At 45.4% G+C, this 23,902-nt stretch overlaps 1 protein-coding gene across 4 annotated transcripts in view; it reads left to right on the forward strand.

Annotated features, from left to right (window-relative positions):
* The window catches only part of tppp (tubulin polymerization promoting protein), a 39,003-nt gene that overhangs the window by 9,563 nt on the left and 5,538 nt on the right, over nt 1-23,902 (forward strand). The window contains exons 1-4 of one of the 4 annotated variants that reach the window (XM_078198237.1): nt 1,682-1,765; nt 8,620-8,743; nt 12,109-12,438; nt 20,996-21,149. In XM_078198237.1, the coding sequence (XP_078054363.1) occupies nt 12,122-12,438; nt 20,996-21,149 (471 nt within the window). In that variant the 5' untranslated portion in view covers nt 1,682-1,765; nt 8,620-8,743; nt 12,109-12,121. Of the gene's footprint in view, nt 1-1,681; nt 1,766-8,619; nt 8,744-12,108; nt 12,439-20,995; nt 21,150-23,902 lie in introns of those variants that run through there. The other 3 variants (XM_078198247.1, XM_078198257.1, XM_078198229.1) reach the window with 3 other exon arrangements.

Consider the following 23,902-nt stretch of genomic DNA (forward strand, 5'->3'; position numbering starts at 1 on the left):
TGATTAGTTGACTTTTGTATGAAATATGACGTGGTTTTATTTATTCATTTGGTTTGGAATGTTGATTTTGTGGTGGCTTGTACTCTTGCATTGTGGCAATTGTGATAGCCAGTGACTTAGGGAAGGTAAGATGTGGAATCATAGAATCCGTACAGTTCATAAGGAGGCCATTCGGCCCATCGAGCCTGCACCGGCAACAATCCCACCCAGGCCCTCTCTCCGTAACCCAACGTATTTACCCTGCTAATACCTCTGACACTAAGGGCAATTTAGCATGGCCAATCAATCAACGTTACCTGGATAAGAAAGCGGAGCACCCGGAGAAAACCCACGCAGACATGGGGAGAAAGTGCAAACTCCACACACACAATCACCCCCCAAGGCTGGAATTGACCACTGTGTCACCGTGTCACCCTTTTGTGAACTTGGAACTTTTGTTGAACGTGGAATTAAGATTGCGACTATTGATCTCGCACTCAAAGTTGGTTCTTCCAGACAGCTCTGGTGGAAAGCGGCTGTCTAGGTTGCCTCCTGCCTTCCTCTTATCCTTTTTCTCCTCAGCTGCTTTCTGTATAGCTGGTGGCAAGGGTCATGCCTCATGGTGGCGAGGTTGTGCAGCATGCGGCGCACCACCACAAATGTTGACACCCACTCTGCCGAGAATGGGTGGCTCCTCCGGAGAGGAAGCATTCTTTCAGGATGCCAGTGGTCTGCTCTCCCATGCTCTGTGTGGCTGTCATTGTGTACATGCTGCCCGTGCATGCATGGGCTGCACACCAGAGTCTTGAGCCATGCTGTTCGCAGATCACTTCCAGCCCGTCTCTTGGTTGCTGCATTGGCTCAAAGGCCTAGTTGACTGCTGCAGAATGAAGACATCATGATTGATGCCAAGACCCTGGCCTCTGCCAATGGTCACACACCAGCTGGGGGTGTTGAATATGTTTCAGCTCCAATACAGGGCAGAGTTGACCTGTGCTACTTACAAAGTGTGTGTGCAGCCAATGACTCCCTGCACCATGGAGAAGCTTGCAATCCTGTTAAAGTCAAATTCTCACTCTGGCCAGAAAGAATGAACTATAATTAGCATCCTTTGAATGGAAAGCCTTTGTCCTCCCTGATGCAAAAGTGGACGGCAAAGAGATGTTGTAATTATATCCAGCTCCAGCCTGGAAGAAGCCAGATAGATAAAAGTTCATTACAATGGTTATCTTCACAGTCACTGGCAATTTGGTCCTAGCCCTGCTCTGAGGTTGCAGTTGTGGCTGCAGTAGGTGGCACATTTCAGTGTTGGTGCCCTTCCTATGAGTGCATTCAACTCACAACGGGTGGGATTTTCCAGCCATGCTTGCCCCAAAACCAGAAAATCCTGCCTGAGCTCAGTGAACCTTTGCCTATTTTGCCCGCGAGCCCGCCTGCTACGACTCCCAGGAAATTTCTGGTCATTGTCCCTCATTGATGATCAGGTAGAAGAATTGCTCCCTAAATGGATATGGTTTCCATTGAGTCCTTTTCTCTTCTCCTCCCTCTTCTAGCAGTTGGTCCTGCTCCACATGGCCTCTATTCATTCACCCAGTAATACTGGACAAGTCCCAACTCTGGACCCATGACTTGAAGCAAATGAAGAGCCTTGAAGTTAGCAAGAAAATCCATGAAAACTTACGACTTCATTCCTTGTGGATGTTTATAAATTGAAAGAACATTGGAAAGCATCAGACACTAATAAAATTGCAGCAATAGCTATAAGGACTCAGCCAACAACTAACCTGTAAGTAATCGATAATTCCTTTACGTGGATCTGCTGGGGATCTTTCCTGCTGCTGAATGTGTGATTAACTTTGTGAGGTTAAGACGAGGAATCAACTGCAAGGAAGAATCTGTCATAGGAGGAAAGGTTATGCAGGTGATCTTATTGAAACAGAAGCTTCTGAGGAGGTTTGACAAGGTAGACCCTGGGAGGATGTTTCCTCTCATGTGGAACTCTAGACTAGGGGATGAAGAGTAAGGGGTCTTCCATTGAAGACACAGATGAAGTGGAATTTCTTCTCTCAGAAGGCTGTTAGTCTTTGGAATTTGCTACTCCGGAGAGCCATGGAGGCTAAGTCACTTGAGTATATTGAAGGCTGAGTTAGATGGATTTTTTGATCGACAAGTGAATTAAGGGAACAGGCAGGAAAGTGGAGTTAAGGTCACAGTCAGATCAGCCATGATCTATCAAATGTTGTAATAAACTCAATGGACCAAATGGCCTACTCTTATTTATCATGATCTAAAGATCATATGAGCTTATGAAACACTGAATAAAAAATGACTTAGACTCCAGGCTCAATATTTCATAAGCAAGAATATCAAACATAGTCTCGCCAAAGAAAGAAAGATTTGGAAAATCAGGGTGAATATAATAAAGAAAAACAAACTTTCATTGAGTAAGGGGTCCAGAGCAAGGGTCATGGCTATAAGATTAAAGTTAAGAGCAGAGAACAAGAGAATCACTTTTTAAAATGATGGCTATAAGTTCTCAGGCTGTGGAATGTTGAAGTTAAAGACTGGAACAAAGGCAAAAACATGATATTTGTGTAGGACTTTTCCTGACCTTACATCCAATTCCATCTCGTCACTGATGTGGAAAATGCAGCAGCCAATTTGTGCACAACATGTTCTCCCAAAGTGACAATGACTATATAATTTGTCATTGTGCCAATTACCATATCAGCCTTTAAGAGTGGGTGGTTGAAGGAAATAGGAATGAAAGGACATGGGAAAGCATTAGGATGGTTTTCGTGTGGGGGATAAGCACAAACACAAAATGGGTGAAGCAGCCTGTTTCCATGTTGTAATTTCTAATAATGCAAAGCACAGCAGAAGATGTGTACTTGGATATCATGGTGTGCCAGATTCCATTCCTTTACTCTTTTGTCCTTCCAAACCCAAGGCTTGTTTGAAAAGGAGTCAGCTCTGCAACATTCAGGTCACTATCTTTTTAAACTATTCATTCCAATTATAAATTCACCATCAGAAGTATTAGTTGATTTGTCCCAGATTTACACTCATTGACTCAGTTGTACAATTTTGTTCTGTTTACCCCTGGGATGGGAAGGGTTTGTATTAAGTGGATGATCTTGGCAGATTTCATTTGCACTCTCAATGATGGCAGTTACATGTGATGCTGTTCGATCAAAACACCATTCCTCACACCTGGCTATGTCTCCATTAAGGACTAAGGTGAGAGGATAAGAAATAAATACAAAGGGTAACCCTCAGTTACTTTTCTCAAATGCAAATAGTCTTCTCAAATTCCTTTCTCCCTCCACCTCCTCTCTCCTAATAAGTGTGAGGAATTCATGAACAACTTTATCACTAAGATTGAGACCTCCAGTCAGCTGCCCCAGAGTCATCTCTCTCTTCCACCAGACCAGCAGATCAGATCCCTCCCTGGTCTTGTCCTCCCTATTTCTCAAACCTCCTCCAGCCCTCATAACCTTTGAGAACTCTTCACTCATCCAATGCTGGCATTTAGTGCATCACTCTCCTCTTTCATTCTGGTGGTCATCTCTGCAGCCATCTAGGTGACAAGCTCTGCATTTCCCTCCTTCACATCTCCAGCCCTCCTTAACCTGCTGGAAGTCTGAATCATAGAACCCCTCCAGTGCAGAAGGAGGCCATTCAGCTCATTCTGCCTGAACCGGCAACAATCCCACCCAGTCCCTGTCCCCGTAACCTCACGTATTTACCCTGCTAATCCCCCTAACCTACACATCATGTGATACTAAGGGGCAATTTAGCATGGCCAATCAACCTAACCCGCACATCTTTGGAGTGTGCAGACACGGGGAGAATGTGCAAACTTCACACAGACAGTCACCCGAGGCCGGAATTGAACCCAGGTCCCTGGCGCCGTGAGGCAGCAGTGCCAACCACTGTGCCATCATGCCACCCCAAATTGAAAGCATTATCTCTGTTCCTCACTGCATGGATGCTCCCCGAACCACATAATTTATCCAGTATTTTGTTCCCTCCCTAAAGTTAATGCTTTGACCAGGCTTCTGATCATCTGTCTTAATGTTTCCTTCTTTGTTTCAATTTCCATTTTAGCCTGATAATGCTCCTGTGAATGTACGGTCATGACACCCAACTCTCTGTCAAGGCCACCTCACTATTGCTAAAGTATCCGACTGCTTATCTGGCATCCTGGACTGGAAGAGCAGAACTTCCTCCAGCTAAATATTGGAAATACAGAAGTCCTTGTTTTCAATCCCAGCCACAATCTCTGTTCCCTGTCGACTAACTCCATTCCTCTCCGCAGTGACAGTCTCAGATTGGTCATAACCTTGGTGTCACATTTGATCCCGAGATGAGCTTCTGACCACATAGGAGTGCTGGAGGACTCTGGGTCTGTACTTGATGGGCTTTAGAAGGATGAGGGGGGATCTTGCTGAAACGTAGCGTACTGAAAGACCTGGATAGAGTGGACATGGAGAAGATGTTTCCATCAGTAGGAGAGACTGCGATATGAGGGCACAGCCTCCGAGTAAAGGGCTTCAGAACCGAGATGAGGAGGAATTTCTCCAGCCAGAGGGTAGTGAATCTGCGGAATTCATTGCCACAGAAGGCTGTGGAGGCCAGGTCATTGAGTGTATTTAAGACAGAGATAGATAGGTCCTTCATTGGGAAGGGGATCAAAGGTCACAGGGAAAAGGTGGGGGAATGGAGTTGAGAAACATACCAGCCATGATCGAATGGCAGAGCATACTCGATGGGCTGAATGGCCTAATTCTGCTCCTATATCTTATGGTCTTATCCCGGCCACCATAGTGACAGCCTAGTTCCACCTCTGAATCCATCCCTGTCCCAGCTCATCTGCTGTCGAAATGCATGTCAATGCTTTGCTGCCTTTGTACATGACTATTCCAGCAATCTGCACACCGTTATTCGTGTCTTAACTCTGACGGTAGTAAATTAAGATCTCCTTGGTTCGAAGCAAAATATGTCGATGAATTCTGTTGGCCTTTTCCTGTAACTTACTTGAATTGATTGAAAGAGTACCGTCGGACCATTGCAAAATAATTGCTTTTAATTTTCAGTGCATGGTTAGTTTCCACCTATCTTAGCTTTCTGTCATGTTGTTGATTTTAAATAGTTGGCTGTTGGCAATGATGGCGAGAGCTGTCTCGGAGATGTTGTTGAGCATGATAACTCACATCTGTAGATAGTCGAGCTGTTCCTGAGTGAAGTGCTGTTTATACTGATGGCTCAGTAACACATTGAACCCCACTGCCCCCCTCCCCCCGACTGTCATTGTCAGTCAATGCTCAAAGAGATGGCCACGGATTCGCCTTTGGGCTGATGATTCTTTGTAATGGTTTGATGTTTCAAAGGAGTCCAGATGGGAACGTTCCCTCTAAATATTATGATTTTTAAAATAAATCAACTCCTACTTCCCTTCTCCTCCGACAGCCAGAATCCGTGAACCATGGTAACTGATCCACTTCGTGCAGCTTAGAAGAATGCTAGAATCCTATGATTGAATGTGTAATGGGAAATTGGACTCCAAAGAATGTGCCATCATTATTTTCACTGTGTCATCCTGATGATTTGGTTGAATATTTCTTCTGTCGAAGAGCTAGGGATCCCTGTTCTTTTCTGTGCAGTAATTTCGAATATAAGCTTCTTATCTGCAAAGTGAATTGTCCAACTTGTACCTTTCTTTTCCCCGTCCTTCCAAATTTCGGGCCTCATCTCCTGAAGGCCGTGACTGTTTGAGATATGGGGCGGAATCTTGTGAGGGCACCACAGATCTTGCCCGTCGACTGGAGAGTTGGCGAGAGGCCCTGCACTGCCTTCTGAACTGCAAAGCACTCAGGCAGTGGCGAGGCCTAGCTCTGGAATCAAGACCCTGGGGCGGATGCTTCACCTACCAAGAGCTGCCGGCCAATCAGAGGCCAGCAATTCTTGTGCCCAGCAGTGCCAGACGGGAGGCTATGCGGCTGCTGGAAGGACAGGTAGTCCCAGGTAGGGGAGCAACCAAAGCTGCAGCTAAGTGGGAGGTGTTTTTGAGAATTGGGGGTAATGGGAAGAGAGATGCAGTGGGTCAGCAGTAAGGGTGGGGGGGTTGGTGTTGGTGGCACTCACTGGGCCCCTTTCCAATCGGGGACAGAATGTCTTTGATCGAGGGACCCACTTGTTTCCTGTGCCCCCACCTCCTGAGATCACAGGCAGCCCGCACGGATTTAGCTGGTGTCAGGACTACCTGCAGATGAATTAATACCAGCGTTGGTGAATGGAGCCGTTAAGTACTCATTCATTGACCATTTGGAGGCCTCAAATGGCGGTGGGTGTAGAAAGGTTGCCCATGGCCCTACCCACCCAGAACTTCATAGAATCCCCACAGTGCAGAAGGAGGCCATTTGGCAAAGTATCTTACTCAAGCCCACTACTCTGCCCTATTCTTGTAACCCCACACATTTGTCAAGGCTAATTCCCCTTTCCTACCCATCTTGGGGCACTAAGGGGCAATTTATTGTGGCCAGTCCATCTAACCTGCACATCTTTGGGCTGTGGGAGAAAACCTGAACACCGAGAGGAAACCCATGCAGACATAGGGAGAACATGCAAACTTCACACAGTCACCCGAGGCCGGAATTGAACCCGGGTCCCTGGCGCTGTGAGGCAGCCGTGCTAACCACTGTGCCATCCATTCTTAATTCTGGGCGAGTTAGGAAGGCAACAGGGTTCCAGTACACCACCATATCACCTAATCACATGCCTTTCTCAGCTCCATGCTCACCACCAGTGAGAGCACAAGATTCCGCCCATGGTCCCACAGTTCTCGTGCAGTCCTCGGCCTTGTGTTCTGGATGAATGTGGCCAGAGAATGGGCCAGGCTTGGGTCTCTCCAAACCCAGCACTTTCCAGCAGAGATCATTGGATGAACAATCAGAAATCCTGCCTTATTTGCCTCCAGCCTTCTTGGTAGCTTGGTTCATTGAGCCCCCTTCCCACTGCCAGGTGTAATATCAGACCAGAGAATGGATACTAATGAGGAAGGTCACCTTGACTCATCCATTGGCACAAACCCTTCAATTTCATCCATAATGGCATTGAACTGTTTTTCGTGTTTGTACTTGCACCGCTTTCCTACACAAGAGGAGGATGTCAGGAAAATTCCATGGGACCTGTTAGACACACCGCATGCAGAAATAGTGCAGCCACACACATCACTGAGCGGCTCCAAAGCGCACAACCTCCCGAAGGAAAGGAAACAAATTCTAACAACATGGAGAGGCGTTGGGGACGAGGGGGTGGTGGATTGGGTGGTGGGGCGGGCATGGGAGTGTTGGATTGGATGGGTGGGGCATGGATTGGGGTGGGGGCGTGTATTTGGATCGGGGTTGATTGGGTGGTGGGGGTGGATTGGGTGGGGGCGGGTGTGCATTTGGGTGGGTGGGTGTGGGGGAGGAGGGGGGATTAGTGACCGATTCCAAACTGCAACACTGGAAAATTCCTTCCTGATTCCCAAAAGACGAACCAAGCGCCAGGAGATTGTGATGGGCTTCCTACAACCAGCCATGTTGTCTCCAGTCTGGAACTTGTCAAGTTCCCTTTTAAATGAGCGTAAAGAGTCTAATCTCCCTGAATGTTTCAATAATCTGTTCCCAAGGGTGATGACAATACAAAATGAAGCTTGCGCTATTTCTCTTCCTTGAGTGCTAAATGTAAGTTTGTGCAGCCTAAGGATTATTGGGTATTGCGGGTAAGTTCGTGAATCTGTCGCTGCTTGGCAGGCACTCGCTCAGTACTCTGGTATTCTGTTTATGGTTGTGAAGACAAAATGTAAGATATAGCTGGCATTCTGAAGACTTGCTTCTATCTCCCTGGTCCAGTGTTGTGTAATATGTTAACATTGATTTTGATTTGATTTATTATTGTCACATGTATTACAGTGAGAAGTATTGTTTCTTGCGCACTATACAGACAAAGCATACCATTCATAGAGAAGGAAAGGAGAGTGTGCAGACGAGACACAGCTCTGGGTCCTAATGCTGACCTGGTAAACACCTGCACCTCACTGCTCATCCGTGTGGTGACTCTGCAGTCAACAGCTTAGACACAAAAACAGAAAATGCTGGAAAATCGCAGCAGATCTGACAGCATCTGTAGAGCGAGAGAGAGCTCTGACAAAGGGTCATCCAGACTTGAAACGTTGCCTCTATTCTCTCCCCACAGATGCTGTCAGACCCGCTGAGATTTTCCTGCATTTTCTGTTTTTGTTTAGGAATCTCATCTTTGTTTTACCTTGCACTAAGTTGATCTTTCTCTACATCCTAGCTATGACTGTAACACTACATTCTGCACTCTCTCCTTTCCTTCTCTATGAACAGTATGCTTAGTCTGTATAGAGCTCAAGAAACAATACTTTTCACTGGATACTAATACATGTGACAAATCAAATCGCTCAAAGGCCTCGCCTTTTCTTAGCTTTATAATTTCCCCTTACAACTCTGAGATCCCTGCTCCCCTCTATTCCACACTCTTTACATCCTGATTTTCATTACCCCTTCATTGTGATTGTGCCTTCAGCTGCCTAAGCTCTGTCCCTAAACCTCTCCATCTCTCCACTTTCAGGTGATCCATATAGCTTTGATCACACCTTTCATTCCCTGGCCGAGTATCTCCTGATGCGATTCAATTAAAGGTGCAAGATAAAGTCAAGTTGTTGTTGTTGCTGTCTGCAGCCAGTTTAGAATTGGTAAGAAATGGAACAAAATAGATTGAAATTATTTTGAGTTTTTTCAAGCAAGCTGTGCATCCAAACTCTCAGTAGGCCACTGTTTTCTACATTCTGCCCTGCACACAGATTTCCCCAGCCAGAAGGAAAGGAACAGCAACCAAATACAGTATCACATATGTTGTTTTTCCTCTGTTCTGGTGCTGTGGAAACCGCATCAACATAGGAATAGCAGCGAGCGCCTAGGGGCAAAGGATATTCCTGAGCATTAGGAGGAAGCAATGGCCGAGTGGTATTATCGCTGGACTGTTAATCCAGAAACTCAGCTAATGTTCTGCGGACTCGGACTCGCATCACATAAGAACATAAGAAATAGGAGCAGGAGTAGGCCATCTAGCCCCTCAAGCCTGCTCCGCCATTCAATAAGGTCATGGCTGATCTGAGAGTGGGCTCAGTTCCACTTACCCGCCCGCTCCCCATAACCCTTAATGGTTAAAAATCTATCTATCTGTGACTTAAACACATTTAATGAGGTAGCCTCTACTGCTTCATTGGGCAGAGAATTCCAAAGATTCACTACCCTCTGGGAGAAGAAGTTCCTCCTCAACTCTGTTCTAAATTGACTCCCCCGTATTTTGAGGCTATGCCCCCTAGTTCTTGTTTCCATTGTAAGTGGAAATAACCTCGCTGCTTCTATCCTATCTAGCCCCTTCATTATCTTATATATCTCTATAAGATCTCCCCTCAACCTTCTAAACTCCAATATGAGTACAGGCCCAGTCTACTCGATCTCTCCTCATAAGCTAACCCCCTCATCTCTGGAATCAACCTGGTGAACCTTCTCTGTACCCCCTCCAAAGCTAATGTATCCTTTTTTAAATAAGGGGACCAAAATTGTACACAGTACTCTAGGTGCGGCCTCACCAGTACCCTGTACAGTTGCAGCATGACCTCCCTGCTTTTATACTCCATCCCTCTCGTGATAAAGGCCAACATTCCATTTGCCTTCTTGATTACCTGCTGCACCCGCAAACTGAGTTTTTGTGATTCATGCACAAGGACCCCCAGGTCCCTCTGCACAGTAGCATGTTGTAATTTTTCACCGTTTAAATAATAGTCTATTTTATTATTATTCCATCCAAAGTGGATAACCTCACACTTACCAACGTGATACTCCATCTGCCAGATCCTTGCCCACTCATTTTGCCTATCCAAATCTCTCTGCAGACTTTCCGCATCCTCCACGCAATTTGCTTTCATTAATGATAGATTCCAGCATTTTCCTAACTACGGATGTAGTTGGGAAACTAATATTTTCCCAACTACAGATGTAGTTGGGAATCACACCATGGCAGATAGGGGACCGAGTGTAGGGTGTATATGGTAAATAGTTGAGGCCCCAGCACCGATCCCTGCGGCACGCCACTAGTCACTAATTGCCAACCGGAAAAGCACCCATTTATTCCGACTCTCTGCTTTCTGTTAGATAGCCAATTCTCAATCCACGCTAACACTTTACCCCCAACTCCGTGTACCTTTATCTTATGCAGCAACCTTTTGTGAGGCACCTTATCGAATGCCTTCTGGAAATCTAAATACACCACATCCACTGGTTCCCCTCTGTCAACCGCACTCGTTAGATCCTCAAAAAATTCCAGTAAATTAGTCAAACATGACTTTCCCTTCATGAATCCATGCTGCGTCTGTTTGATTGAACCATTCTTTTCCAGGTGTCCTGCTATTTCTTCATTAATGATAGATTCCAGCATTTTCCTAACTACGGATGTAGTTGGGAAACTAATATTTTCCCAACTACAGATGTAGTTGGGAATCACACCATGGCAGATAGTGGAATTTACCCAAACAGGCGCTGGAATGTGGTGACCAGGGGATTTTCACAGTAACTTCATTGCAGTGTTAATGTAAGCCTACTTGTGACACTTTAAATAAACTTTAAACAATAAAAAAAAATCTGGAAATAAGAATCTACTGATGACCATGGAACCATTGTTGATTGTTGGAAAAACCCATCTTGTTCACTAACGTCCTTTAGGGAAGGAAATCTGCTGTCCTTCCCTGGTCTGGCCTACATGTGACTCCAGAGCCACAACAATGTGGTTGACTCTCAACTGCCCTCCAAGGACAACTGGGGATGGGCAATAAATGCTGGCAATTCGTTAACAACCATGTCCCACAAAGGAATAAAACAAAACTAGAAATGAACTACAAAATGACACCTTACAAACTAGAGGTAATGGCCTCAACATAACGTTATGTTTCCGTCTTGGGAAGGGGCCATTTTAGGTGGACAATCTGCCAATCCCAAAGGAAAAAAAATAAAATAACTCCACAGCTTCAGGCCTTCTCCCAAGATTTGATAACTGAGTGTAATTTTAAGTTTGGGTTCAGTTCTGGGAAAAACTAAACCAGTGTATAGGTTGGCCAAAATTTTCCGGCAGTTTCCACAGGTGGGATCATTTGGTCCCGCTGACGGCGTTCCCGCCAACGTGGCCCCCTGCCACAGGTTCCCCGATGATGAAGGGTGCAAACAATGGGAAAACCCGTTGACGACGGGTGGAAGGACCGAAAGATCCCACCGGCGGCCAATGGGAGGCTGCCTCCACCCCTGTAAAGAGTGCCGCGGGGAATGGGGGTCCCGCCTTGTTGCCTTTTATTCATTCTTTGTATTTTGTGGTGTGCTGCAAGCGTATTGTCAGCTAACGATCAGTTGTTGGCAGTCACATCAGTGAGCGGGAAGGTTGTGGGGTCAAGCCCCACTCCAGACAATCATTATCCTGGGTGACGCTCCCGTGCAGTACTGAGGGAGTGCTGGACTGTTAGAGGTGTTTTTAAGTTTATTTATTAGTATCACAAGTAGGTTTACATTAACACCGCAATGAAGTTACTGTGAAAATCCCCTAGTCACCACACTCTGGCACCTGTTCGGGTACACTGAGGGAGAATTTAGCGTGGCCAATGCACCTAACCAGCACGTCTTTCGGACTGTGGGAGGAAACCAGAGCACCCGGAGGAAACTGACGCAGACACGGGAGAACATGCAGACTCCGCACAGACAGTGACCCACGCTGGGAATCGAACCCAGGTCTGCGGCACTGTGATGCAGCAGTGCTAAACACTGTGCCACCGTGCCGCCCCAGTCTTACCCAGAGCAGAAAAATTGGTGAAGTTAGAAGCTACCGTACTGCAGCAATGCGATAGCAGAAAAAGCTGAATAATGTACTTAGTTCGAAAGCTTTTGTGCCTTGTATAAGAATATTGCCTCTCAATAACAATGCTCTTTGGGATGCATTATGATCATAACGAAGTGAATGTCTCCTCTTCTTGTTTTGAAATCTGATACATAAAATGTCTTTTATTCCCCCCAGCAGTGGATTAAAAATGGCCGACTGCAAAGCCAAACCGGCAAGAGGTGAGAGGGACCAACTTTCCGCCAAGGTTCAGAGTGACAGGCTAAAGGAGAAAGTGGCCAAACGGCGCATATCCGACTCGAATGGCAGCGATGGGGGATCAACTCCAGTGGATGAGCTCACTGACCTCGAAGAGGCCTTCAGAAAATTTGCCATTCATGGAGACACGAGAGCCATGGGGAAAGAGATGAACGGCAAAAATTGGTCAAAACTATGTAAAGACTGCAACATCATTGACGGGAAGAATGTGACGATCACAGATGTTGACATTGTGTTTTCCAAAGTCAAGTACGTCCTTCATCTGCTGTTCAGCCAATGGGCGGTCGCTTTTTCTTTGAATTGTCATTTTCATCTCCAACTGTCCTCACCTGAAGTAATCTTTAAGCAAAGTATTTTAATGTTTGGTTTGATTTATTATTGTCACGTGTATTAATTAACAGGTGAAAAGTATTGTTTCTTGCGCGCTACACAAAGCATACCGTTCATAGAGAAGGAAAGGAGAGAGTGCAGAATGTAGTCTTACAGTCATAGTTAGGGTGTAGAGAAAGATCAACTTAATGCGAGGTAGGTCCGTTCAAAAGTCTGATGGCAGCAGGGAAGAAGCTGTTCGTGTGTCAGTTGGTACGTGACCTCAGACTTTTATATCTTTTTCCCGACGGAAGAAGGTGGAAGAGAGAATGTGCAGGGTGTGTGGGGTCCTTAATTATGCCGGCTGCTTTTCCGAGACAGCGGCAAGTGTAGAGAGATGGATGGGAGGCTGGTTTAACACTGCACAGAGATGGACCCTTTTCAGGAGCTTCTCAGATTACCATCATCTGCCATGCGAGGTTTATTGTATGATGTACAAAAGAAAGCCAATGGGACAGGGAAATCTGTGATGGTCAACGCTGTGCTTCAGGACCTGGTAGAAAGATTGCCGGACTTAGCTGTATTGTTTCACGATTGACCCTCTTCCATCCAGGAAACGTAAGAATTGCAGCCATCTTGGGGCAGAAACGCACTGACCAATGAATTGGTCAGGGTGGCTGGAGGAGGGTTAAAGGTACAGCAGAGCCCATGAACTTTAGTTTCACATAGGCTGCAGATTGCTGTTGGTGACAGCTACAGAACCAGTATTGTCCGCGGGAAGTTCCTTTGTGATTGTGGCACGGGTTAATTTCAAAAAGTTCAAAGCCTCGGATAATTAGCAGTGGAAGGACAATTACCTAAGGTCGTCAGCTACTAATGTTACAAATTCAAGACTTGTATTCCTTGACCGTGTGTAACTTGTATGAAGCGAAGGGCCAGTGAGGAGGTGTCAATATCAAGAGCCGAATCGGCTGCCCCACAAATCGGGAGAAGCAATTATAGCCTGAATTTGTTGAACTCAGTGTTGTTGAGGTCGGAAAGCTGTAAAGTACCGACTGAAAGATGGGTTGTGATTCTTTGAGCTTCTGTTCATCTTCAATGGGGCAGTGTAGGAGGCTGAGGATAGAAAGATCGGAACGGGATGGAGAAAACTGTGCATCAGTCCTTTGTGTGAAGCCAAATAGTTTCCACAGCAATGGGTAAATGGAATTCTTTGTCTACTGAGTAGAATACCAGGAAAGTCAATAATATGTTGCTTTAGTTTTCTATAATGAAGCACCTCAGAATTCTAGCTGGGATTTTCCAAAGAGGTTGAAAGCGGGCCTACTACACACAGGATCACTACTTTAATGATCTTTCGACAGAGTTTACACACTTGTGGTCACTCAGCATGCTGTTTTGAATGAAGACCTGAGTTTTATCCTCTGCCAAACCCACAAAAACCTCTAGAGCAAGCAGTGATTCACCTCGGTTTAGACACTCTATGTGAATGGAACTCTTATTAAAGAAATGTATTATGGCAGTAAATTTTTATAGCCGTATGAATCTCACTGGAAACCTTGTTGGCCAGAGTTTGATCTGATTTAGTCGCATGTACATTATATATTAAAAATTGCATTATCAACTACTGAAGTTGATTTGAAAAAATGTAATTGAGGCAATTCAACAAGTGTGATTTCTGCCCTGCCCCTGAATGATACGCTCAATGCACTGTGCGTACTGAATGATCATCACATTTGCTACATTCTAGAGGATGCTGTAATGACTTAGAATCATAGAATCCTACAATGCAGAAGGAGGCCATTCAGCCCATCAAGTCTGCACCGACCACAATCCCACCCAGGCCCTATTCCCATAACCCCATGCATTTACCCTAGCTAGTCCCCCTGACACTAAGGGGCAATTTAGCATGGCCAATCCATACATCTTTGGACTGTGGGAGGAAACAGGAACAGCCGAAGGAAACCCACGCAAACGCGGGGAGAATGTGCAAACTCCACACAGACAGTGATCTATGCTGGGAATCGAACCCGGGTCCAGGGTGCTGAGAGGCAGCAGTGTTAACCACTGTGCCATCGTGCCACCCTTGCTTGCAAACGGGAGCATTTCCCATGCTCCTAACACACGCACCATCTCACTACACACTAAATCTGGTTATTTTGAGGTGATATAGAGTGGGGGTTTTCGTCAGATATGTTTTCCTTTCATTTGATTTGATTTATGATTGTCACGTATTGGGATACAGTGAAAAGTATTGTTTCTTGCGAGCTAGACAGACAAAGCATACCATTTTTTGAGTACATAGGGGAGAAGGAAAGGAGAGGGTGCAGAATATAGTGTTTTACATAGAACAGTACAGCACAGAACAGGCCCTTCGGCCCACGATGTTGTGCCGAGCTTTATCTGAAACCAAGGTCAAGCTATCCCACTCCCTATCATCCTGGTGTGCTCCACGTGCCTATCCAATAACCGCTTAAATGTTCCTAAAGTGTCTGACTCCACTATCACTGCAGGCAGTCCATTCCACACCCCAACCACTCTTTGCGTAAAGAACCTACCTCTGATATCCTTCCTATATCTCCCACCGTGAACCCTATAGTTATGCCCCCTTGTAATAGCTCCATCCACCCGAGGAAATAGTCTTTGAACGTTCACTCTATCTATCCCCTTCATCATTTTATAAACCTCTATTAAGTCTCCCTCAGCCTCCTCCGCTCCAGAGAGAACAGCCCTAGCTCCCTCAACCTTTCCTCATAAGACCTACCCTCCAAACCAGGCAGCATCCTGGTAAATCTCCTCTGCACTCTTTCCAGCGCTTCCACATCCTTCTTATAGTGAGGTGACCAGAACTGCACACAATATTCCAAATGTGGTCTCACCAAGGTCCTGTACAGTTGCAGCATGTTGCAGTTACAGATAGGGTATAGAGAAAGCTCAACTTAATATGATAGGTCCATTCAAAAGTTTGATGGCAGCAGGGAAGAAGCTGTTCTTGAGTCGGTTGGTAGGTGACCTCAGACTTTTATATCTTTTTCCCGACAGGAGAAGGTGGGAGACAGAATGTCCGGGGTCCTTGATTATGCTGGCTGCTTTTCTGAGGCAGTGGGAAGTGTAGAAGGAGTCTGGGAGGCTGGCTTGCGTGATGGGCTAGGCTGCGTTCACAGCCCTTTGGAGCTTCTTGCAGTCTTGGTCAGAGCAGGAGCCAAACAGAGCTGTGGTACAACTTGGAAAGGGTGCTTTCTATGGTGCATCTGTAAACATTAGTGAGAATCCTAGCGGATATGCCGAATTTCCTTAGCCCCCTGAGAAAGGATGTTGGTAATTCCAGTTAATGCTGATGTTTTGTGAATAATAAAAAAAAAGTCTTCCCTTCTAATAATTTTCCTTAATGATAACCCACCACCTGTTCATCTTGTAGCGAAGCAAGAATAGATCTTCATTAAGGCCTGTTAGTTTTCAAGTGGAAAGTTATGCATACTGCTATGTAATTTCAGAGTTTAAGAAGTCTGAGTATTGGAGATGATACTGTGGTATGAAGTGGTGTAATATGTATTTCATCAAAACTATAGCTGGCTGATTGGAATATCATGTCTTGTCTGGGGCATTGAATATGACAGTGGTGAGACTGCAAGGTCTCTGCTTACAGCACCATCCCATCAGGCTTTAGGGACAAGGGCTGAAATGAATGATAAGCCTGAAAGAACTCTGAGATGGTTATTTTGAGGTTCAGATTTAATGCGGATCGTGGGAAACTTGATGCTATGTTATGTTACAGCACTCGACTGTTGCAAATAGAACAGGCTTTCAAATCCAACGCAGGTTGATGAAGTGAAAGTCAAGTCATAATTGTACATTTTATAGAATCGTGCAGCAGAGAAAGAGGCCATTTGGCCCATCATGCCTGTGCCAGCTTTTTGAAAGAAGTCTCCACTTTTACCCCATTGCCCTACAATTTTTTCTCTTTCGAGTATTTATCCCAAACTCATTTTGAAAGTTATCATTTGTGCCTATTTCTGCCAGCACCCCCTCAATTGTGCATTCTGCAAAGCAAAATTGGTTCCTCGTGGAAAAACAGGGATATTGAAGGGCAAAGGGTGTGCGTGGGAGAGTAGGACCGGAAGAAGTGTTTTGATGAAGAAATTGCAACACAGACTTGACAATTAGTGCTGCAATGCTGTATTGTTCATATAGTGAGCGGCACGGTGGCACAGTAATTAGCACTGCTGCCTCACAGCGCCAGGGACCCGGGTTCGATTCCCGGTTTTGGGTCACTGTCTGTGCCCATGTCTGCGTGGATTTCCTCCGGGATGCTCCGGTTTCCTCCCACAGTCCAAAGATGTGCGGGTTAGGTGGATTGATGATGTTAAATTGCCACTTAGTGTCGGGGGACTAGCTAGGGTAAATACATGGGGTTATGGGGATTGGGCCTGGGTGGGATTGTGGTCAGTGCAGACTTGATGGACCGAATGGCCTCCTTCTGCACTGTAGGATTCTATGATTCTCAATGGTGCTAGGGCAGAGTAGAGGGAACTTTCCTCTGCACCTTGTATTACTGTCCATGAGCTGAACTACCTGGTGTTCAGTGTGATGCGAAAATGTTGTGTTATTAATATCCTTGCCTCGATGTGCACCAATAAGGTTTATTTAAGTCTAACTGCTGTCTGGTAAATATCACAGTGCGCACTTGGCACTCTGGTTGACCCTGTGAATCCTTTTCTACTTGAAAAGGTCTTTGTCTTATTTTGAAACAGGGATTGAATTTTACCCTGGGGGTGAGGTACCTGCCCCCTTACATGAAAGTCAGTAGTCACCACATGGCTGACTGGCCGGCCATTTTATGGCTGCCGGGCCGCTAATTGGCTCAAGGCGAGTCTTCCATCCTCATCAGCAAGGAAGTCCCTCATTTGACAGCTGCTGGCCAATCAGATGGCTTTCAAGTGTCTTGTCCCAGCAGCGCCACCAAGAGCACTGGCCATAATTGGAACTGCAGGAGCTATCAGTGGAATCCGGACATGTAGCTAAGTTTCCACCTATATTTTTGCGTTAAAGCTTACTCTTCCCGGATGAGCGTTGCTTGGCTGTTGTTTCCTATAGGGCAGCACAGTGGATAGCACTGCTGGCCTCACGGCTCCAAGGACCCAAGTTCAATTCCGGCCTTGGGTGACTGTGTAGTTTGCACATTCTCCCCCGTGTCTGCGTGGGTTTCCTCCAGGTGCTCCGGTTTCCTACCACAGTTCAAAGATGTGCGGGTTAGGTTGACTGGCCATGCTAAATTGCTCTTTGGTGTCAGGGGGATTAGCAGGGTAAATATGTGGAGGTCTGGGGATAGGGCCTGGGTGGGATTGTTGCTGGTGCAGGCTCGATGGGCCAAAAGTCCTGCTTCAGCACTATTCTATAATTTGTCCTCCCAGCTCAGAACATTAGGAACAGTCATTCTGAATGGTGGAAGGGTCACTCAGCCCCTCCCACCATTCAGTTAAATCATGGCTGATCTGTAATTCAGCCCCATTTAGCTGCCTTGGCTTCATATCCTCATTCCCTCAACTAACAAAAGTCTTTCCGCAAAAGTTCCACATGTCCCACATCCGCAACATTTTAGGGGAGAGAGTGCCAGATTTCCACTACCCTTTATGTGCAGAAGTGTTCCCTGAACTCCACTCCAAAATGGTTTGGTTCAAATTTGAAGATTATGTTGCTTTTGTTCTGGATTTCTGGCACCCCCCCCTCCCCCCTCCACTGGAAGAATGCTTCTTCATATTTACCCTATCTAAAGCCTTTATTATTTTAAACACCTCAATTAGATCACAACTCAATCTTCCACATTCCAGGGAATATAAACCAAGCTTATGCCACCTGTCCATGTAAGTTTGATAGGGTAGGTGAACCAAATGCCTACACCTACTTGAACATTAACACATAACGGCAAAAGGAGAATTCCATAGAAATAGAATTCCATAGAATTCCATAGAAACCATACAGTACAGAAAGAGGCCATTCGGCCCATTGAGTCTGCACCGACCACAATCCCACCCAGGCCCTACCCCCTTATCCCTACATATTTTACCCACTAATCCCTCTAACCTACACATCTCAGGGCACTAAGGGGCAATTTTAGCATGGCCAATCAACCTAACCCGCACATCTTTGGACTGTGGGAGGAAACCAGAGCACCTGGAGGAAACCCACGCAGACATGAGGAGAATGTGCAAACTCCACACAGACAGTGACCCAAGCCTGGAATCGAACCCAGGTCCCTGGAGCTGTGAAGCAGCAGTGCTAACCACTGTGCTACCGTGCCGAGAAGAGGGTCATTGTCATGCTCCCCATTTCTGGGACCGAGGTGTCATCCAAGGTTCATATTGACGGGTCTTTATGACAGAATGCTTCCTTAGATGCTTCTGAGAGATTTCACAGAGCCTACAGTCCAATAAAGAAATTCTGCTGGCTTATTACTGTACCTAAATCAGCTGTTGCACTGGAGGAATTCAAATATTGCTTTGTTTAGAACACATGTACGTTCTTCTACATGGAGCCAAGATTCTGAAAGGGGCATTAGCACATCAGCAGTAAACAGAGTCTTTCTGAAGCCAGCCAGTGTCTGATGAATTGCTTTTTCCAGAGCAATGCTTTCTGAGTATATTTCCATTAACTTCAATAGCTGATGGCTGGAGGGTAAAGTGCCATTATTAACCTATAACAGAAGACAGTCAGAGAACTTTTGCCGAAACGAACCCAGGTCCCTGGCACCATGAGGCAGCAGTGCTAACCACCTTGCTGCCTGCCTTCCAAACCGAAAGCTCGCTGACTTTCTATGGCGAAAATAATCATGATTTGAGGTTTTGTTTCATGCTTTACTTTCAAACAGATCTGATTGATCTCATTTCTAAGTGATCATACCTAAACGCATATTTGTTTCATCCTGATTCTATTCACATTGGTCCAAAGACACCATGTGAAAACAGATCAGCATCTTTGGTTATGAATCGCTCGTATTTTGACTCATTGCATGCGCTTGGAAAGAATGAAAAGAGGATTGCATTCATAAGGCCCTTAACCACCTAAAACAAAAATATTTTGCCAGTTGCTCTGTCCTACAATAAAATAAGTTTTATTCTACGAACACCATGGCCCAGAACTTCTGCTACGTGGGGAGGGGGAGATTTTGGAAGGCTGGCAGCACGGTGGTTAGCTCTGCTGCCTCACAGTGCCAGGGACCTGGGTTCGATTCGGCTTTGGGCCACTGTCTGGGTGGAGTTTACATGTTCTCCCCGTGTCTGCGTGAGTTTCCTCTGGGTAATCTGGTTTCCTCCCACAGTCCAAACATGTGCAGGTTGGCCATGCTAAATTGCCAATTAGTGTCCAAAGATGTGCAGGTTGAGGGAATTGGCCATGGTACCTAGGAGGTAGCTGAGAAACTGGGGAATCCCTGGAAGTCCCCAAGTAACGAAGGACACTGTGTAAATGCAAGCTGTTAGAAAATTCAAAGAAGACAAATGTTTGCATTTTGCACTAATATTGTGTAACATTATATTTCCTGGTTTTGTACAGGTGGAGTTGAGATCAAGTGTTAGTAATCAGATAAAATAGGGTTAGATGGCGGGGATAATTGGATGAGAGCGTTGAATTTCTATCTCCACATATATCATGGACAATGACTGTGAGACCATGTCATGCTGTAATCACAACCTCCTGACAGTGCACTGTAGGGATTCTATGAACTCCAATACACAGGGACTGCTAATCCCTGGAACATATAACATTCCCAAGACACAGGGACTGCTAATCCCTGGAATATACAACATTTCCAATACACAGGGACTGCTAATTCCTGGAATATACATTTCCAATGCACAGTGACTACTAATCGCTGGAATATACAACATTTCCAGTACACAGTGACTGCTAATCGCTGGAATATATACTGAAATAAAACCTGAGACCACAAAAGATTAAAGCATTTCATCAAAGCGCTCACATTGAAAGCATTGTAGAAGACTAACACTTTCTTCTCAGTTTAAGGGAGGGAGGAGATTCTACCAAAATTGGAATTAACTTGGCCTTGTCAACTCAAAACACAGGGTAGGCTGCTTTTTTTCTGGTGAGCTTGTCTGCTGACTCCTCCGCCTATCGCTGCATGTAACTCACTCCAGACCGTGTACTCATCCCTTAACCAAAATCACTTCAATCTTGTTATTATCTCATTGCTGTCCATGGGATCTTGCTGTGTGCAAAGTGGCTGTCACATTTCCCTACATAATGGCAACAGCAACTACAATTCAGAAGTACTTACTTGGCTGTAAAGTGCTTTGGGATATTTGGGGGGAGGGTGATGGTGCTATAAAATGCAGGGATTTATTCTATATATCGAGGGATTACTGAGAGACCATGGCGTGAATTTTTATAAGAGATTGCACATAGCCAGCGCACATTGAAAAATCACAGGAACCGGTTTAAAAATGAACATTGTCTTTCTAACATCTACTAATTTGTGTTCCAGGGCAAAATCTTATAGGACTATCACCTTTGACCAGTTTAAGGATGCTCTTGACGAGCTTGCACAGAAGAGGTTTAAAGGGAAGATCAAGGAAGAAGCAATCCAGGAGATTCACAAGTTAATTGAAGGAATGTCACCTGTCGTTTCAGGCATAACAGTACGTCATGGGCTTCTTTGTATATTCACAGTTACATGACTTAACCATCTACAGTGCTACACCACAGCCTGTGCCCCCTACGAGGGGAGTAACCCAGCAGTTTGATATGTAACTGTCTGTGCTCCCTTATGATGTGGAGATGCCGGCGTTGGACTGGGGTAAACACAGTAAGAAGTTTAATAACACCAGGTTAAAGTCCAACAGGTTTATTTGGTAGCAAAAGCCACACAAGCTTTCGAGGCTCTGAGCCCCTTCTTCAGGTGAGTGGGAATTCTGTTCACAAACAGAACTTATAAGACACAGACTCAATTTACATGAATAATGGTTGGAATGCGAATACTTACAACTAATCCAGTCTTTAAGAAACAAAACAATGGGAGTGGAGAGAGCATCAAGACAGGCTAAAAAGATGTGTATTGTCTCCAGACAAGACAGCCAGTGAAACTCTGCAGGTCCACGCAACTGTGGGAGTTACAAATAGTGTGACATAAATTCTGATTCTAGGATCGCATGATAAAGACTCAGGAGGAAAAAAGCAGAAATATTTATGTGAAATAGTGTGACACTATTGCTTGTGTGGCTTTTGCTACCAAATAAACCTGTTGGACTTTAACCTGGTGTTGTTAAACTTCTTACTGTGCTCCCTTATACATAGGATGGTTAGCAGAAAATCATCCCACCAAAGTTATTTTATAGAATCATAGCATCCCCACAGTGCAGAAGGAGGCCATTCTGCTCATTGGGTCTGTACCCACCCAGGCCCTATCCCCACAACCCCTCATATTTACGCTGCTTTGACACTAGGCTTTATTTACCCTCCCTTTGACACTACGCTTAATTTAGCATAGCCAATCAGCCTAACCTGCACATCTTTGGAGTGTGGGAAGAAACCGGAGCACCTGGAGGATACCCACGGAGTCACAGGGAGAATGTGCAAACTCCACACAGACAGTGACCCGGGGCCGGAATTGAACCCTGGCGCTATGAGGCAGCAGTGCTAGCCACTGTGCCATCGTGCCACCCAACATGACTTGCTATTTAATTTAAATAGCAGGTCATGTTCACGTGCAACATAGGAGCAGAAGGCCATTCGACCCCTCATGCCTGTTTCTGCCATTCAATAAAATCATGGCTGATCCATAAGCGATGGTCAATATGTGATGACAGGATTTCACAGCTTTTATTTTGGTTGAATGTATTAAAATGCCAAGATTTTCAGGGCCAGCAAAAATGACAATGAGGTTTCATCTCAACAGAATGTAGTTTTCATAAAAGAAATTGTCCCTGTTCGAATTTTGTTCCCCCATTATTCCACCATTTATTGCCCATCTCTGGTAGCCCCGAGAAGGTGGTGGACCGATCTCCATAGGCAGTTTGATACAACTGAGTGATTTGTTAGATCACTTGAGAGGACAAATGACAATCAACTACTTTGGTGTGGGATGAAGTCACATATACGCCAGACTGGGTAAGGATGACAGGTTTCCTTCCCTAAAGGCTTTGGTGAACCCATGGGGTGGGGTTTTCTGGCCTTGTTCGCCCCGAAATTAGAAGATCCTACCTGAGGTCAACGGACCTTTCCATGGTCTGTCCCCTCATCCGCTCCTATCCCTGTGGCAGGCGGGATGGTAAAATTCACCCCATTGAGTTCTTACAACACCGGTCACTTATACTGATTTCAGATTTTAAAAAAACAAATGCAAATGCCATGGTGAAAATTGAACTATTGATCTCTCACTTACTAAACTTCTGGATTACTACTTCAGGAACATAACCACTATCACTGCTTGAGCCTGTAATCCAGGTTGCCTCTCCAGTGCAGTACTAAATGAGTGCTGCACTGTCAGAACATCTTTCAGAAAAAGTGTTAAGCCTGTCTACTTGCTCAGATGGTTCCAGTGAAAATATTTGAAGATGGGTGGACATTTTAACTCATTGCTGTTTGTGGGATCTTGCTGTGCATAAATCAGCTACATGTGCCTGAATAATAACAATGACTGCGCTTCAAAAAGTAATTAAATGGCTGCGAAGTGTTCTGGGGCCTCCTGGGGACATTTTAGTTGCTGAATAAATGTAAGCTGTTCATTTAAAGAACAATAAACAATACAGCACAGGAACAGGCCCTTTGGCCCTCCAAGCCCGCGCCACTCCCTGGTCCAAACTAGACCATTCTTTTGTATCCCTCCATTCCCAGTCCGTTCATGTGGCTATCTAGATAAGTCTTAAACGTTCCGAGTGTGTCCGCTTCCACCACCTTGCCCAGCAGCGCATTCCAGGCCCCCACCACCCTCTGTGTAAAATACGTCCTTCTGATATCCGTGTTAAACCTCCCCCCCCCCCCCCTCACCTTGAACCTATGACCCCTCGTGAACGTCACCACCGACCTGGGAAAAAGCTTCCCACCGTTCACCCTATCTATGCCTTTCATGTCCAGTTGTTTAATGTTGCGAAGTTGAGTAGAGCAATTGTAGATTGAAAAGGAGGATGTTAGAATTTGGTGTTTGTAAAATTGTAAAATGCTTAATGGTTAAAAGTGCAAGCACATAGCGTGCCCAAAGTGAAACATTTGTATCGAAAGGCCAAACGGCAGTGTTACCAAGGCAACAGGCTTTCAGGCTTTTGAATTTTTTGAATTCAGCCAATCAATTTGAATTGGGCACTTAGATACCAAGAACCTACTAAATTTAAATCTGATAGCATTGGTCCTAGGTTGCCAAAATTATTATGGGAAATATTGATAGGTCATCACAGGT

This window comes from Mustelus asterias, chromosome 2, assembly GCF_964213995.1.
Source record: "Mustelus asterias chromosome 2, sMusAst1.hap1.1, whole genome shotgun sequence".
Lineage (NCBI taxonomy): Eukaryota > Metazoa > Chordata > Chondrichthyes > Carcharhiniformes > Triakidae > Mustelus > Mustelus asterias.